We start from the raw sequence: 16,931 nt of genomic DNA on the forward strand, positions 1-16,931 counted from the left end.
TGGATGGTGGTAGTGACGATTTTCATAACTATTTCTTTTTATAACCATTTATAAATACTGAATTGATTATGCAGTACTTTTAACTATCTTTAGCAGTTCTCTGATTTGAATGTGCAGAAATTGAGTATTGTTCCATAAGAAACATAAGATGTATTTCTGTTGAAAGTATACCTGGAAGCTGATATTGTCTTCTTCTTGCTTGATTATTCTACAAAGAAAAGGATACCATTATTTTCATGCTCTAATGAATTTTGTCCTTTATGAGGAATTTTTTACTTTAATAAACTTTCATATTGAAGACAAGACCAAATATATATCAAGATTGAGAAGTACTCTAATTCAAACTTTTTATATTTAAAATACCTACATGTCTCACTTGGTGTTTGCTTTTTTTCTAAAAGAAGTTTCACCTCATCAGAAAATACATTTGATCCCTTTTTTAGAATAGATTAACCACGTTTGTTCTTGGATCAAGTTTGCTATGGAAAAGGATAGTAGTTAGGTTTTCCTAAACATTGCATCCACCTGTACCCTTTCTTGCATTTTGACAAACTGTAATTTTACATACTGAGCTTCAGCAGTAGATAAATGTTTGTTCTCAGCTTCCTTGTTATGGCATGAATTATGCATTAAATCTATCATGCAATTGAGTTTAATCCCCCAATGATCCATTATATTAATGTCACCACAGTCCTGTCTCTTAACTCCGCTGTTGAATAAGCTTTTTACCACTTGCATTTCAAACCCCTCTGAAGTTATTGCTAGAATTGCAAAGAAGTATCAATAAAATTGTACATTTTTTGTCTGAAGAAGACATTGATTGATTCAGCTAGGGAGGTATGTGGTGAAGTTATCTGCAAGGATAGAAAAATAAGAACACCGTGGACACAAGAAGTTAAAGTAGTAGTCCTGGAAAAGAAGAAATTATACCAAAAGTTCTTAGCAAATAAGTCAGTAAATGCCCTAAAAGAATATAGAGAAAAATGCAAGACAGCCAAGCTGTATGTAAAAGTAGCTAAACAAAAGTCATGGGAAGACTGGTAAGAATATAGAAAATAAATATCAGGAGGGTGGCAAAATGTTTTGGAAGGTATTGAAGAAGCTTAGAAATGGAGGAAAGCATACTGTAAAAGGAATAAAAGACAATAAAGGTAACATGAAAACTGATGATAATGATATCCTAAATTTTCATGTCACCTAAATGTCTGGGGTAATTACTTTGAAAGACCTATTAAACAAACCAAGCAGTGACAGTAGATCTGCAGAACTGCACTAGAAAACTTTCAAGAGGAATGCAACGAGGAGTACATATCAATTACTCGAGGTAGAAAAAGCCATCAAAAACTTGAAATGTGGAAAGGCAGCTATAATAGATGATATTCGACCAGAAATGCTGAAGTGTGTAGGTATAAAAGTTTTGCAGTGGCTACACTGCGTAATTCAGAGGGCCTGGACAGAAGTTCGAATTCCAAATGATAGTATCCATCTATAAAAAAGGAAATAAAACTGAGTGTGAGAATTGCAGAGGAATTTCTCCACTGAGTGTTCCAGGTAAGATTTATGCAAGCATACTTGAAAAGGAGTTGAGAAAGATTGTGAAAGAGAAACTTGGAGAAGAACAAGCTGGCTTCAGGCCAAATAGAGGTTGGCAAGATCAGATTTTCACTTTGAGACAAATAGTTGAGAAATTGTGGGAATATGACAAGGATCTGTACTTAAGTTTTGTATATCTGGAAAATGCATATGACAAGGTGCCCAGAGAAAAGCTTTTTGAAACACTACAGTTATATGTGGTGAATGGAACATTATACAGAGCAATACAGTCTATATTTAAGTTGTCAGTCAGCAGTAAATACAGGAAGATGGTTTGATGTAAAATCAAGGGTAAGACAAGGATTCACATTATCTCCACTCCTATTCATCATCTGTGTGGATCACATTAGGAATGAAAGTGACATCAAGCCTGATGGTAGAATTGGAGATATCAAACTTAGCTTTTTGCTTTATGCAGATGTTGTACTCCTAAACACATCTAGTGCAAGTATCCAGGATTCACTAACTAAAGTGAATAACAGCTGTAACAAATTTGGCATGAAAATCAGCAGTAAAAAGACCCTAGCTATGAAAATAGGCAGGAGCCTTGAAAATTTCAGCTGCATTCTGAATGGCGATCATATAGAACAAGTAAAAGTTTTTAGTGAAGATGAAGGCACAGTTTTTAGTGAAGATGGCATGTTAAATTTAGAAATAAACAACAGAATAAGCAAAGCTGGTATGGTCAGTTGAATAAATTTATATGGAATAAGAGAGAACTTAGCCAAAACATGAAATTAGCAGTATACAAGACAGTGTTCAAACCAGTTTTAAGTTATGGATCTGATGGTTGGGTTAGAAGTAAAGCACTTGATCAAAGACTAGAGACCACCGATATGAGAGTTATGAGAAAAATTAGAGGAGTGAACTGATGCCATCAACGGCAGAATCATGTTAAAAATGAAGATATTAGAAAAGAACTTGACATTATTAGCATTCAAGAATGTGTCAGCAGAGCTAATCTAAGGTGGTATAGCCACTTAAATAGAATGGGTAAGGAAAGGTTGGCAAAACAGGTGCTCGATGCCAAGATGGCATGAAAGATACCCAGAAGAAGACCAAAGTCTAGGTGAATTGATTTGGTCAGAAGTGCCTTAGAAGCACGAAACGTTAGATATGACAATATCGGACTTCTCACAAGTAATAGATTAATTTGGAGGAAAATTGATAAGTGATTAGTAAAGTAAACTTAATCATGTATTGCTGTCATAGTAACTTGAACGTCCCATGGAGGTACATATCAGGAAATTGATGATAATGATGATGATTAACTACTTCAGATACCTTGGATGTGCTGTATCATATACACTATCTACCAATAATTGTCCGGACGCTTTAGCAATTATTTACAATTGATACTAGCAGCGAACCCTAATATCGGCTTTGGCTTTGATCATCTCCTGCACCCTTTGAGGGAAGACTGGTATGTATGGCAAACATCAGATGGAATTTCTCTCCATTCCTCCATCAAAGCAGCACTGAGTTCAGCAACAGATTGAGGATGTGCTGCTCTGGACCTCAATTGCTGCTCCAGTTCATCCCACTGGTGTTTGATGGGGTTGGGGTCAGGAATTCTGCGCATGCCAGGGCAGTTGTTTAACACCCATCTCTTGATACCATTCCATAACAGTTGCAGCTTTGTAGCATGGGCATTGTCATCTTGATAGTAACATGGGTCCATTCCATAAAATCTGCACAGTGTAAGCAGCACCTGATTATCCAGAATATCAAGGTACTGAGCTCCCTTCATGGAACTACAGAATGACCAGTGGTCCCACTCCAAATCAGTTGAATGCACTTCACGCCATTACTCCTCCACACCCTTCCATCACACTGGAAACAGATGAACCTTGAATTCATCACTCCAGAGTACCATTTTCCACTGGTCAATTTTCCAGTTCACACACTCTTTGCACCAGTCCAGGCAAGCTGCCTGTTTGTATTTGTGATGTTCGGCTTGTGTGCTGCTGCTCTTCCGTGGAAACCCAGTAAATGGAGTTCTTTTCATAAAGTATTAGTGCTCACCATGATGTTACTGTTGCTCTGGAACTCATCACAGATGGTCTGTGCCAATTGTAGCTGGTTTTGGCGTGCCACCCATTTTAACACTCTCCTGTCCCTGTCAGTCATTTTCAGCAGCTGCACTAGTGATGCAAGAACGGCTCCATTTGTTGATTACATTGCTACTGTTGATTTTGGATGCTCTAGTTGAGCTGCAATGGCACGTATGGACATGCTACCTAGGCGACAGCCTGCGATGACATCTCTCTCAAAGTCACTGAGTTCATGTCATGTTCCCGTACCACCTCTATTCAACTACATGATGAAATACTGCTTCCTGCTATCCTTACACCGGTTTTTATGTTAACAAACCTGGAATGTTCAAATAAGAGGGGTGTCTGGATAATTATTGATAGATAGTACAAAAGAAGTTGACATTGACATGAAAATTTCAAATTTTCTAAAGATAACAGGAATGATCAATAATAGTTTCAGACCTAACCAAGTTCAAAAGCATACAAAAATAAGAGTTTATAGTTCTGACAAGACCTTTTCTGCTGTACAGAAGTGTATTATGGACTATAAAAATTGCAGAAAAAGAAAGAATAGAAACTGTGAAATTCCTGTGAAGGACAGCAAGCTATGCTCTCTTGGGACAAAAGAAGCACAGAAATACGTGAAGAACTAAAAATAGACTCAATATTGGCAAAGTATATGAATACCAAAATAAGTGGATTGAACATATCAAAAGAATGGACAGTTCAAGATTACCCAAAAGAATACTTTGATACCACCCAGTTGGAGGATATAGAAGTCAGGGATGACCAAGGAAAAAATGGAATGAGACCAGAACAGGCAACTGGGCCTATATTCCTGAAAGGATGATGATGATTTTTGAAATTTTTTGTTTCAAATATTGAAACTCTGTTTCTTCCTGATTGCATTCACAAATTTTTTTTTTTTATGAGTCCAAGTTTGATGTGAAGTGGTAGCAAATAGATTTTTTTCTGTCTCTATCAATGGTGAATGTTTAACATTCTTTTCTCCAGGTGTGAAATGTGTACACATAGGCAACTGTTTAATAACATAATGATTACTCCTGATTCTGCTATCCCATTCACATAGGAAGCAACAGTACTTAGTACATCCTATTTGTAACTCAAGCAAAATGGCAATGACCTTAAGATCAGCACAGATGTTCCACTTGTAGGCATCATGATTAATGTTTCCCAGCAGTATTTTCATGTTTTTGTATGTTTCCTTCACAGTAACTGAATGGACTATTGGGATGGATGGATAGATTGCGAAGATGAACAGCTTTCAGACTGGATTTTGATGAATTAATAAAAAGTCTCATCATTCCACAAATAATGCGGAACAATGTAATGTGTTGCATCATCTTATGGAATAGTTACATATGTATTGTGTCATCTTTTGTTAACTAAGCATGGTTGATGCAACAACAGCGTTCATTCAGATGAGGTGTGTTCAATGCCATAGGGCTCCATTAACCTATCTATGTTAGTACAAAAGGTCAGGTATAGCTTTCACTGAACTCACTTTAATGGTGTCTGAAATATGTGACCTTATTTCCTTTAGCTAGGAGATGCCATACTTTGCAGCCGTGACACTAACACTTCTGCAATGATCTGTTGTAAGATTAAGATCTCTTATAAGATCATTCAATATCTCTTGGGTGATTAAGTGTGAAAATTGTCTGCAAGTGTTGGGTGTTTCGGTACTGGCAAATCAACAGAATGAGGTAGTACTTGCAAAACAGATGCAACATATGGATACACAATGTGTTTCTTATTTTTTTGAAGAAAATCCTGCAACTTTTGTAAGGCAGAAATAACAGTCAGTAAAGTGATTGGTTGTCTGGTCAGCCAAGCCTGCAGATTAATCAGCTAACTTGTACAACACACATGCAGAGAGCCCAGCTTTTATTACCTACCTTATAAGCATAAGAATGTTTGTAGGCTTCCTTGATTAACTTTGTAAATGGTCTCTGCTTCTTCCTCAGGGTGAACTCCCCTCACACATAGCCAAACAAACACATACAAGGCATTTTTCTGTCACACAGAGAATACAACACGAGCGATATCCAAGACTCATGCACAGTATAGGCTAATGTGGAATGACGTAATGTGCTGTATCATCTTATGGAATAGTTACATATGTATTGTCATCTTTTGTTAACTAAGCATGGTTGATTCAGTAACAGCAGAATGTGATTGTATCACGATAGGTAACAATAGCTCATATAGGGGTTATTGTTTTCCAAGTTGCCACGTGTGCATTTGAAGAAATCAGGTGTGTATATGATTTTTTTTTCTCATAGTCATTTTATGAGAAATTGGCACAAGCAAATGTATAAAAAACACAAACAGGAAGAAAGGTAGCATACAAATGAACTCTAGCTTTCCACACAACAAATGGACATAAAGTTGTTTACCAACAAACAAAAATGCTGCACATTAAATTAAATTGTTACATTCACAAATGTAATGATTGAACAATTATTCAACCAACCCTTTTGTATCTATATGCCATTAATAGTTTTAATGAAACATTGACTAAGACAATGAAAATAGCAGAAACATTGAAAACATCGACTGTATCCTGAATGGTGAACCTATAGAACAAGTAAAATGTTTCAGCTATTTAGGCACGATTTTTAGTGGAGATGGTAAGTGAAATATGGAAATAGACAACAGAATTAGTAAAGCTGGTATGGTAGGAAGTCAGCTAAATAAATTTATATGAAATAAGAAAAAAATTAGTCAAAACACAAAATCTGTATACAAGATGGTTTTTAATCCAGTTTTAACATATCAATCTGAGAGCTGGGTTAGAAATAAAACACTTGATCAAAGACTGGACACTTCTGATATGAGAGTTCTGAGGAATATTAGTGGAGTGAACAGGTGGACTGTATCCTGAATGGTGAACCTATAGAACAAGTAAAATGTTTCAGCTATTTAGGCACGATTTTTAGTGGAGATGGTAAGTGAAATATGGAAATAGACAACAGAATTAGTAAAGCTGGTATGGTAGGAAGTCAGCTAAATAAATTTATATGAAATAAGAAAAAAATTAGTCAAAACACAAAATCTGTATACAAGATGGTTTTTAATCCAGTTTTAACATATCAATCTGAGAGCTGGGTTAGAAATAAAACACTTGATCAAAGACTGGACACTTCTGATATGAGAGTTCTGAGGAATATTAGTGGAGTGAACAGGTGGCATCAGTGGCAGTATCACATTAAAAATTAGGATATGAGGAATGTGTTAGTAGAGCTAATCTCAGTTGGTATAGTCACTTAAACAGAATAGCAGAGGAAAGATTAGCAAAACAAGTATTCTTTGCCTGGTTAGCAGGGGGATGAAAGAGATGTTGATGGATTGGTATATTAAAAAGCACCTTAAAAGACAAAAATACAAGATTTGATAATATTGGAATCTTGACAGATATCAGATTAATTTGGAGGAAAATTGTCAATCAGAAGTTAGTAATGGTGTAACTTTTTCATGTATTACCATCATAATTATCCTGTACACCCCCCCCCCCTGAGGGTACATATCAGGAATTTGATGATGATGATAATTAATGGAACATGTACATTTGACATATTAAAATAACTTTCGTGGCTTACACATGTAACAAAAATTTGTTCAAAAACTCTGATGTATTTTATCCAGTGTTATTAAAACCCATTACATGTACATTGTCAGGTAGAGAGACTACTAACGACATTCAAAACATGAGTTGCAATAATAAGTCATAAATCATGCATATATTAGCTCATGTCTCGGTCACAGCTAAAGTATATAAGACACTATTAGAGTTCAAAAGAATAATTGTAGAAAGTTGCACAGATAAAAAATAATTTAAAATAATTATTAATTAAAGAAACAAACTTATGAACAATTAATAGTGATCACTTCCCAAAATTTGGATATTGGTATGCCATCTGATTGGTTCAGGTTCAGATGAAACACATTTCATATGTTTCAAGAAAAAGACAGTCGAAATTGCTAGAATAAGAAAGTTTTGTCTGGTTCCAAAGAACTCTATGCCCAGTGTCAATAGCATGAGAAGCAAGGCCAGACTTGTCAGATTTCAAAAATGTAATATAGTCGATGTTCTTCAACTCTAATCAAGGCACAAAGTCTGTCCAAAATAGCAAAGATGACATGAGAAAGGTACTTGATAGACACCTGGCACGGAAAGAGGTGGTAATGTATAATTCGTAGATGGTAGGAAGGAAGACAGTTCCTAAGCTGGTTTGAAGGAAATATAGACTAAATTTATGAACAATCCTTACAATTTGTTCAGAGGTTTCTTTAAATGTAGGGTATTGAAATTCTTTTCATATTGGATTGTAATCTGGTAGAAGGATGATTATTATCAGTAAATTTTTGAATGGTAGTTATGTCCATTACATATCAGATAGCTTTTAATTTTATTCAGGTTTATCTAATAAAAGAGAATTAGAAGAGTAGATTGTATGAGTTCTATGTACAAGGCTCTTGATAATAACCATTTTCTGAGATGAATGATGGTGTGAGGATAAAGTGAATATATCTGCCAGTAAAGACTGGCTTCTGACAAACTGAAAATTCAACATAACCTGTGGGATTAAGAATTATTAAGATATCTAAAAAGGGTAGTTGATTATTAGATTCACATTCAATAGTAAACGTGATATGGGAGTATAAGGAGGTTATTTTCTCTAGGAAGTGAAGTAATTCTGACTCAGAATGGAATCAGACTGTAAATATATCTTCAAACAGAACATAACCATATACAAGGCTGAGGAAATACAGTATCAAAAAGTTCTTTTTCTAGATGCTCCATAAAATAATCAGCTAAAGCTGGCATGATAGGACTGCCCATTGCTGTTCCTTATACTTGTTTGAACAATGTATTATACCATGTAAAATATCCTGCACTAATGGTGAATTTAAATTGGTAAACAATATCTGCTGGGAAATTAGATTCTAAAAACTGAAGTCTCTTGTATTGTTGGTGAATAGGGAGACTATATCAAAAGAAACTATAGTCTTGCTATAAGACAAATATAGATCTTTTATTTTCTATTTAAAGTCAAGACTGTTTTTGATATAAGAGCTGGTGGGGTCAGTGAGATTACAAAGATGACGAGAGAGAGATGTTTTGTAAGGTAGTAAGTGGGAGAAGCCAATTCAGTCCACGATTGGGCATAGTGGGTTGCTATCCTTATGTATTTTAAGAAGACCGTAGAGATGAGGTGGATGGGCATGATGAATTTGTAACTTCTCAATATAGTGATGTCCCACGATTGTATGTTGTCTAATAATTTATTTAATTTATTGATTTAACTTTTTGTTGGATCCCTGTTGATAACACTAGGTTGACCTATCTCTTAATAAGTATTAATTTTATGATTATACTTGGTGGTATTCATGACAATAGTATTATCTTTATCCTTCTTTATGATGATAATATTGGTATTCTATATTGGAAACAAAGAACTTGTACTGTTGTTGTCATGATTATCACTGAGTATAATTGCAACATTAATGTCTTATTAAGATAGGTCAACCTACAGTGTTATCAGCAGGAAATAGAGAAAATAAACTCCTTATACTACCATATCAAGTTCACTATTAAATGTGAAGCTAATAACCAACTACCCTTGTTTATATTAATAATAATTATTACATTAATAATTAATAATTTTTTTCATTACACAACCAGTTTTAAACAAGTGACTCCTCAGTCGCCATTAAATCTCAAAACAGTTTGGTTGTAAGTCCCAAAATGATAGCCTATCCTTGTTCGTTCAGTACCTGTCAGTATCTAATGTTCAGTTGTCACCACATGAAGGTGAGGATTGAACATTAGATTAGACATCCCAGTCGGTTCTGTGCATTCCTAAAGGCTATATGTAGGTCTTCCACTTTTCTGACTTTGACTCTTTGGTGATCCCCTTTCATTATATTTACCTACCAAAAACAAAGAGCATGATTTGATATGCTTTTATTATATTTTTATAATATAAATGCTCAAGTTAATATAAATGAACTTAAATTCGATTTATCATTTAAAATGAATAAAACTTGTGTAAAGATATTTCCAGTTTTAAAATAAATGTTTGCTATTTGTGTGTTTTCAGGTGAGTCAGTGGTATGAACTGGTTGTATTTACAGCTAGCATGGAAATATATGGTGCTGCTGTTGCTGATAAATTGGACAATAATAGAGGCATTCTTAGGAAAAGAGGAGTCACTTGTTTAAAACTGGTTGTGTAATGAAAAAAATTATTAATTATTAATGTAATAATTATTATTAATATAAACAAGGGTAGTTGGTTATTAGCTTCACATTTAATAGTGAACTTGATATGGGAGTATAAGGAGTTTATTTTCTCTATTTCCTGCTGATAACACTGTAGGTTGACCTATCTTAGTCTGCCAACAAGAGCTCTCGCTTATGTGACTCTACTGAAAGTGTTTTACAGGATTTACGCAGAGGAAATTTTTCAGCATCTGGCTAAAATGGGTAGAACAAAAGTCATTCCTGGAAATTAAGAATGTATTTAGTAAGACTAGATTCTTCATTTGGAGAGTGATGAATGTGTGGAATGGGTGAATTAATAATCTGAAGCATCAGCAGAATGTTGATGCAGGAATCATAGCAAGCACCATTAAATCTCAAAACAGTTTGGTTGTAAGTCCCAAAATGATAGCCTATCCTTGTTCGTTCAGTACCTGTCAGTATCTAATGTTCAGTTGTCACCACATGAAGGTGAGGATTGAACATTAGATTAGACATCCCAGTCGGTTCTGTGCATTCCTAAAGGCTATATGTAGGTCTTCCACTTTTCTGACTTTGACTCTTTGGTGATCCCCTTTCATTATATTTACCTACCAAAAACAAAGAGCATGATTTGATATGCTTTTATTATATTTTTATAATATAAATGCTCAAGTTAATATAAATGAACTTAAATTCGATTTATCATTTAAAATGAATAAAACTTGTGTAAAGATATTTCCAGTTTTAAAATAAATGTTTGCTATTTGTGTGTTTTCAGGTGAGTCAGTGGTATGAACTGGTTGTATTTACAGCTAGCATGGAAATATATGGTGCTGCTGTTGCTGATAAATTGGACAATAATAGAGGCATTCTTAGGAAAAGATACTATAGACAGGTAATCCTGATTTAGTGTCTTCGAAATGTAGGATCTTCACTTAGGCTGTTAGTAATGTGTATCATTTACTCTAATTAAGAAAAATTAATAATAATTTATCTGTCAAGTTTACTGTAGAAATATAAAGCAGTAAGAGATTGAAAAATTCTTAATAAGAGTTTCAAAATAAATTGAATATATTTTGAAATATATTCAATATACATATTGAATTCAACATATTCAATATATTCAGTCTATATACATAATGGTAACGTTTCATACTTAATGTTTACAAAATTCAGGAGCAGCAGGAAAGTTTTTAAAGCATTGTAATTATGTATTTTTTCTTTCCAATATAAGTATACCAAAATTTGTATGTGAATGATCTCTGTGAGAAGACTAATAGTTGACCTCACTACTGTAAGTTGCCTTTAGTATCCCATCACCTAGAACATATTCTCTAGGAAGTATATATATATATTGTTCCACTTTGTGAAAATCCCTTCCTGGAATGGATTTGATTGTTTTTGAGGTCTGTGGGAAGAATCTGGATCTATGGAGATAAGACAAACTCAGTAATATATTTCTCATATAAAAATATCAAAAAGTATATTACTGTATTTGTACTAAACTCTGGATTTGAAATAATTGTAGTAGAATTTTCCACCTAGTTGATAGTATATTATACTGGATAATAAGTTATATCATTGTTTTTCTCTCTGTTTTATCCTGCTGTAAATGAAAGTTAAAAGTTTGCAGGTGGTGTTTACAAAGTTTTGGCATGATATACTATCCACAAAGTATAATATACTATCATCCAGTGGAATTACAAAACTTATTATAACGCTGAACAACATAGAGCTGAGACTGTTCATGTGGGATGCTTTATATGAAAAAATGAATACTGAATTATCTCATTTACTTAAGAAGAGAGCCTGACATTTGTAGTATACTTAAAACAGCTTCTATGTGGAACTGATCAGATTATTTATTAGGATTATCTGGCATATAAATGAAATAAGCTAGATCATTAATGATGATGATCACAAATGCTTTAGTACCTCTGTCCTCTGTTTCAGCAGTTGGTGAAAAGATAATGAAACTTATATTTTATAATTCAGTGGAATGAAAATAGTGCATAGAAATAAATTAAGCCATTGTGGTTTAATGACTCCAATATTTCATCTCTGTCAGAAATATCATTGAGGTCGCAAAAACTTGGAACTGAAGTTCTGGGATGAGTGGAATTTCTAAAAATTATGGTTTACCATATTTCAAAAGTTTCACACAACCATAATTGATGTTAGATTGGTTTTTTAAGCAGCTACAGATACTCCAAAGCATTCAACTGTGTTCGGCATGTGAAATTTTTTCCTTTCTTTCATGCTTACACGGTGATCAGAATAGATTATGGAAAATTATGGAGACAACTACCATGTTACAGCAAAACTTTAGTTTAATATAAACCAAAATGAACATGCGACGTTTCAACCTTCATATCAAGGTCATCATCTGGAGCATACTTATTATAATGCTGAACAATATAGAGCTGGACTATTCATGTGGGGTGCTTTATATGAAAAAATTAATACTGAATTATCTCATTTACTTAAGAAGTAAATGAAGATACAGAGAAACAAGCTGCACTACAATCTACATAGTTTGCTAAAGTTACTGACCAACCATTACAACAATTATTGGCCTGACCGCTGGTGAAAAAAAAAAAAAAATTGGATGGCACATATTCAGCCTACTTAGTATCTAGCATACTTTAGGACTTGAAGCAATTTTCAGCTTTTATTGGAAACTGTTCCATACCAAATGGTTGAAATTTATATGTATAGTCACAGTTTTTATATATATATATATATATATATATATATATATATATATATAAACGTGTTGCTCTCCAGTCCCGTTTAATTTTGTAACCTAATAGATAATAATAATAACAGGACTCTAGCTTTGATGTAGTAAAGGTTTTTTTTTTTCACCAGAGGTCAGACTAATAATTGTTGTAATGGTTGGTCAGTAACTTTAGCAAACCATGTAGATTGTAGTGCAGCTTGTTTCTCTGTATATATGTGTATGCTCCTGATGACCTTGATATGAAGGTTGAAACGTCGAGTGTTCATTTTAGTTTATATTAAACTAAAGGTTTGCTCTAACATGGTAGTTGTCTCCATAATGTGAAATTGTGTGTTAATGAAAATAATGAGATTTTCAACACATTATCAGGTTGATAGCTAACTTGTAAAGTGATCAAGAAGCCACGGTTAAGAACAGGTGTTGGATTAACTGATTAGCTTCAGGTTGCAAACTTAGTTTGCTTACACTCAAATAAAGAATTAAACCAATAATATAATTTCTTGGCATTTTTAATTTCTAGTATAACCAAGTGGAAAAACTTCCACCATCTATCTAATGCAGCGTTTTTTAATAATAAGGTGTCACACCTTTTGGTTACTCATATATATGGTCTGAGTACCCTGTTTGTACAGTACAGTTTGTGCTGAATACAGAACCACCATGAGGCCATGGACCCTTCTTGCCAAGTAGCAACATCTCAGGCTGGTTGGTAGGGGTTTAATGGTGTGGGGAATGTTTTTTTTTATGTGGTGGTCAACTGATACCAGTGGAACACCACACAAATGCTGCAGTCTAATCTTAACATTGTTGCTGATCATGGCTGCAGTTTATTCATTGTGAAATGGGTATTTCCAGCACGACAATGTGCCACGCCCCAAAATGCATGGCATATTGATGTGGTTTGAGAAACATGACAGTGAATTTCCTTTACTTCAGTGGCCAGCTCACTCTCCAGATCTCAACCAAATAGAGCATCTCTGAGATGAGATGCGATGGAACAAGCAATTCGCAGCAACAAAGTGCCATCATCCAATCTGCAACAATTGAGTAATGCCATTGTGACAACGTGGATGAACATTCCAAAGGAATGTTTTAGACATTTAGTTGAATCTATGCAACAGAGAATACAGGCTATTTTTAGGGGAAAAAGTGTGTGTGTGTGTGTGTGTGTAGGGGAGGGGATCCCACTCATTATTGAATGCTATTCCTAATAAAGTGGCAACTCTGTGTGTGTGTGTGTGTGTGTGTGTGTGTGTGTGTGTGTGTGTGTGTGTGTGTGTGTGTGTGTGTGTGTGTGAGGGGGGGGGGTTCCAGTTAATTAACTTGAGACAGTTAATGGTGCCTTGGGAAAACTGAAATATGTAAGATTTGCCCATATTGGATATCTTCCAAATATCATTATTAATGTTGAAGAAAATGCTTAGAATAATGTAAACTTAATTATATGTTAAAAAATTATGATAATTTTATGAGATTCCAAAAATTCACAAATCCAAAATATTCACCCCCCCCCCATTGCCTGATAGTTGATAGTGTAAACATTCCCACTTACAAACTTGCCAAATAGCAGAATCACTTCCTTGCAGGTATAAAAAAAAATATAAAAAAAATTGTTATTTCAAAACTATAATTAAAATCTTCATCCTCAAAATTCAGAGATCATGATCATCATCATCATCAAATTTCTGATATGCATCATCAAGTGGTGTACAGGATACCATGATGGTATAGCATGATAAGTTTACATTATTGCTAACTTCTTAAAATTATGATAATTTTATGAGATTCCAAAAATTCACAAATCCAAAATATTCACCCCCCCCCATTGCCTGATAGTTGATAGTGTAAACATTCCCACTTACAAACTTGCCAAATAGCAGAATCACTTCCTTGCAGGTATAAAAAAAAATATAAAAAAAATTGTTATTTCAAAACTATAATTAAAATCTTCATCCTCAAAATTCAGAGATCATGATCATTATCATCATCAAATTTCTGATATGCATCATCAAGTGGTGTACAGGATACCATGATGGTATAGCATGATAAGTTTACATTATTGCTAACTTCTCATCAACAATTCACCTCCAAATTAGTCTGTTATCTGTCAGAATTACAGTATTGTCAGATTTTATATTTCAACTTTCCAAGGTATTGCTAACTGCATCAGTCCACCTAAATCTTGGTCTTCCTCTGCATCTTTTTTCATCCAAGCATCAAACATTTGCTTTGGTTGATGTTTCCTCTCCTGTTCTGTTTAAGTGACACTACAATCTGAGATTATCTGTTCACAACATTCCTGAATGATAAGAATGTCAAGTTCTTTCCTAATATTCTTATTTTTAATATGTTTCTGCCATTGTTGTGATCTGTTCACTCCATTAATTTTTCTCAGAACTTGCATATCTGCAGTCTCATCACTTTGATCAAGTTTTTTTTTTTTTTTTTTAACCCAGCTGTTAGACTGATAAGTTAAAATTGGTTGAGTGCTGTCTTGTATACAGCTAGTGTAGTGTAGTGTTTTGACTAATTTTTCTCTTACTTCATGTATAAATTTATTTAGTTGACTACTCTATCATAGCATTTTTGCTTATTGTTTTGCCTGTTTCCATATTTAATTTTCCATATTCACTAAAAATTGTGCCTAAATAGTTAAATGTTTTACTTGTTCTATAGGTTCTCTGTTGAGGATGTAGCTATTTTTAATGTTCCTACTTATTTTCATAGTCTGGCTTTTTATTGCTGATTTTCATTCCAAATTTGTCATCATCAAATTCCTGATATGCTCCTAAGTGGTATATAATATACTATGATAGTACAACATAATAACTTTTCATTGTTACTAATTCCCTATAAATAATTTTCATTCATATTAGTTCTGTTATCTTTCAGGACTCTAATATTGTCAGATATTTTACAGAATTACCACATTTGTGACAATTATTCAGTTAAGGAATCCTGCAGACTTGTACTTGATTTATTTAGTAGTGTAACATCATCTGATATTAGACATAGAAGATCATGTACTTGAGATTATAAAGTGTAGTGTAGTGTTTTGACTAAACTCCTCTTATGATTTACACCAAACAGAAAATGCAGCTGTTTAACTCTGAGACTTCTGAAGTGAAAATAAAAAGAGGAGTTTAGACAAGGTTGTATCCTTTCACCAAATCTATTTAATATCTATAGTGAGACAGTGAAAAAGATTGAAAAACAAAAAACAGGAATTAGTATGAATGGTATAAAATACAACAATCTTAGATATGCTGATGATACCATTCTAATAGCAGAAAACAGAAACAAATTAATCAAATTACTGCAGCTACTAATTGAAGAAGGTAAAGAATTTGGATTAGATATTAATGCAAAAAAAACCCAAATTTATAAAAATCTCAAAAGAAAGCAGATCCGAGCCAGAAATATCAAAAAAAAATATATATATATGTATCAGCTAACGCCTTTATATTCCTGTATATAGGGAGTAGGCGAGGCCGTTTAGCCCTATCTAACTTTTGAAGACTGAGTGGGCAGTTCAATCTCCATTGGCAGCCAATCAGAGATAGCTTGCCCGAGGCTATCACTAATTAAGTGGTACGCAGTGAAGAGAGACGGCTCAACAAGTGCTGCCATCTCATGGTCCCTAACACAATATATTTAATGTCTGAAATAATGTGGGTTCTACAGTCGATTTTCTTGGGTTTCCGGGAGAAAAAACCCAGTTGCCTGTGCCAGAGATCGACTAACTTGGGAACTGGTAGAAAAACGACTTAGAAAAATTTCCTCTAGTTGACAACTAGATTCGAAACAAAGTCTTCCTTTGTGCAGTCAAGCGCTGTGGTGTACAAACGCCACATCCACTGAGCTACACAGAAATATTCATAAACAACATGAAAATTGAACATACAACAGAATACAAATATTTAGACACCTACTTTACTGCAGATGGAAAGCAAGATAAAGAAATAAAAATAAGAATAGCCATAGCTAAAGATGCATTCTGGAAAAATAAAGATTTGCTCAGAAGTTCTGTGAGTATCGAGACAAAGAAAAGAATGATAAGAACATTAGTGTGGCCAATTTTCACATATGGAAGTGAGAACCTGGATATTCAAGAAGTAAGGCAACAGATAATGGCCTTTGAAATGTGGTGCTATTGGAGAGCTCTGAAAATCACATGGACAGAACATGTGACAAATACAGATGTCCTACAGAGAATGAGAACACAGAGATCTTTATTACAGGAAATGATCCAGAGAAAGATGAGATTGTCAGGACATGTACTGAGATGT

General features: G+C 34.1%; 1 protein-coding gene across 1 annotated transcript in view; it reads left to right on the forward strand.

Moving 5' to 3' along the window:
• Positions 1-16,931, forward strand: part of Dd (CTD nuclear envelope phosphatase 1-like protein dullard) — a 174,040-nt gene that overhangs the window by 126,976 nt on the left and 30,133 nt on the right. The window contains exon 5 of the mRNA XM_090415688.1: positions 10,678-10,794. Coding sequence (XP_090271814.1) covers positions 10,678-10,794 — 117 coding nt within the window. The remainder of the gene's footprint in view (positions 1-10,677; positions 10,795-16,931) is intronic.

The sequence above is a fragment of the Typopeltis vanoorti genome, chromosome 3 (genome assembly GCF_054136105.1).
Source record: "Typopeltis vanoorti isolate ZY-2024b chromosome 3, IOZ_Tvanoo_1.0, whole genome shotgun sequence".
NCBI classification, from domain to species: Eukaryota; Metazoa; Arthropoda; class Arachnida; order Uropygi; family Thelyphonidae; genus Typopeltis; species Typopeltis vanoorti.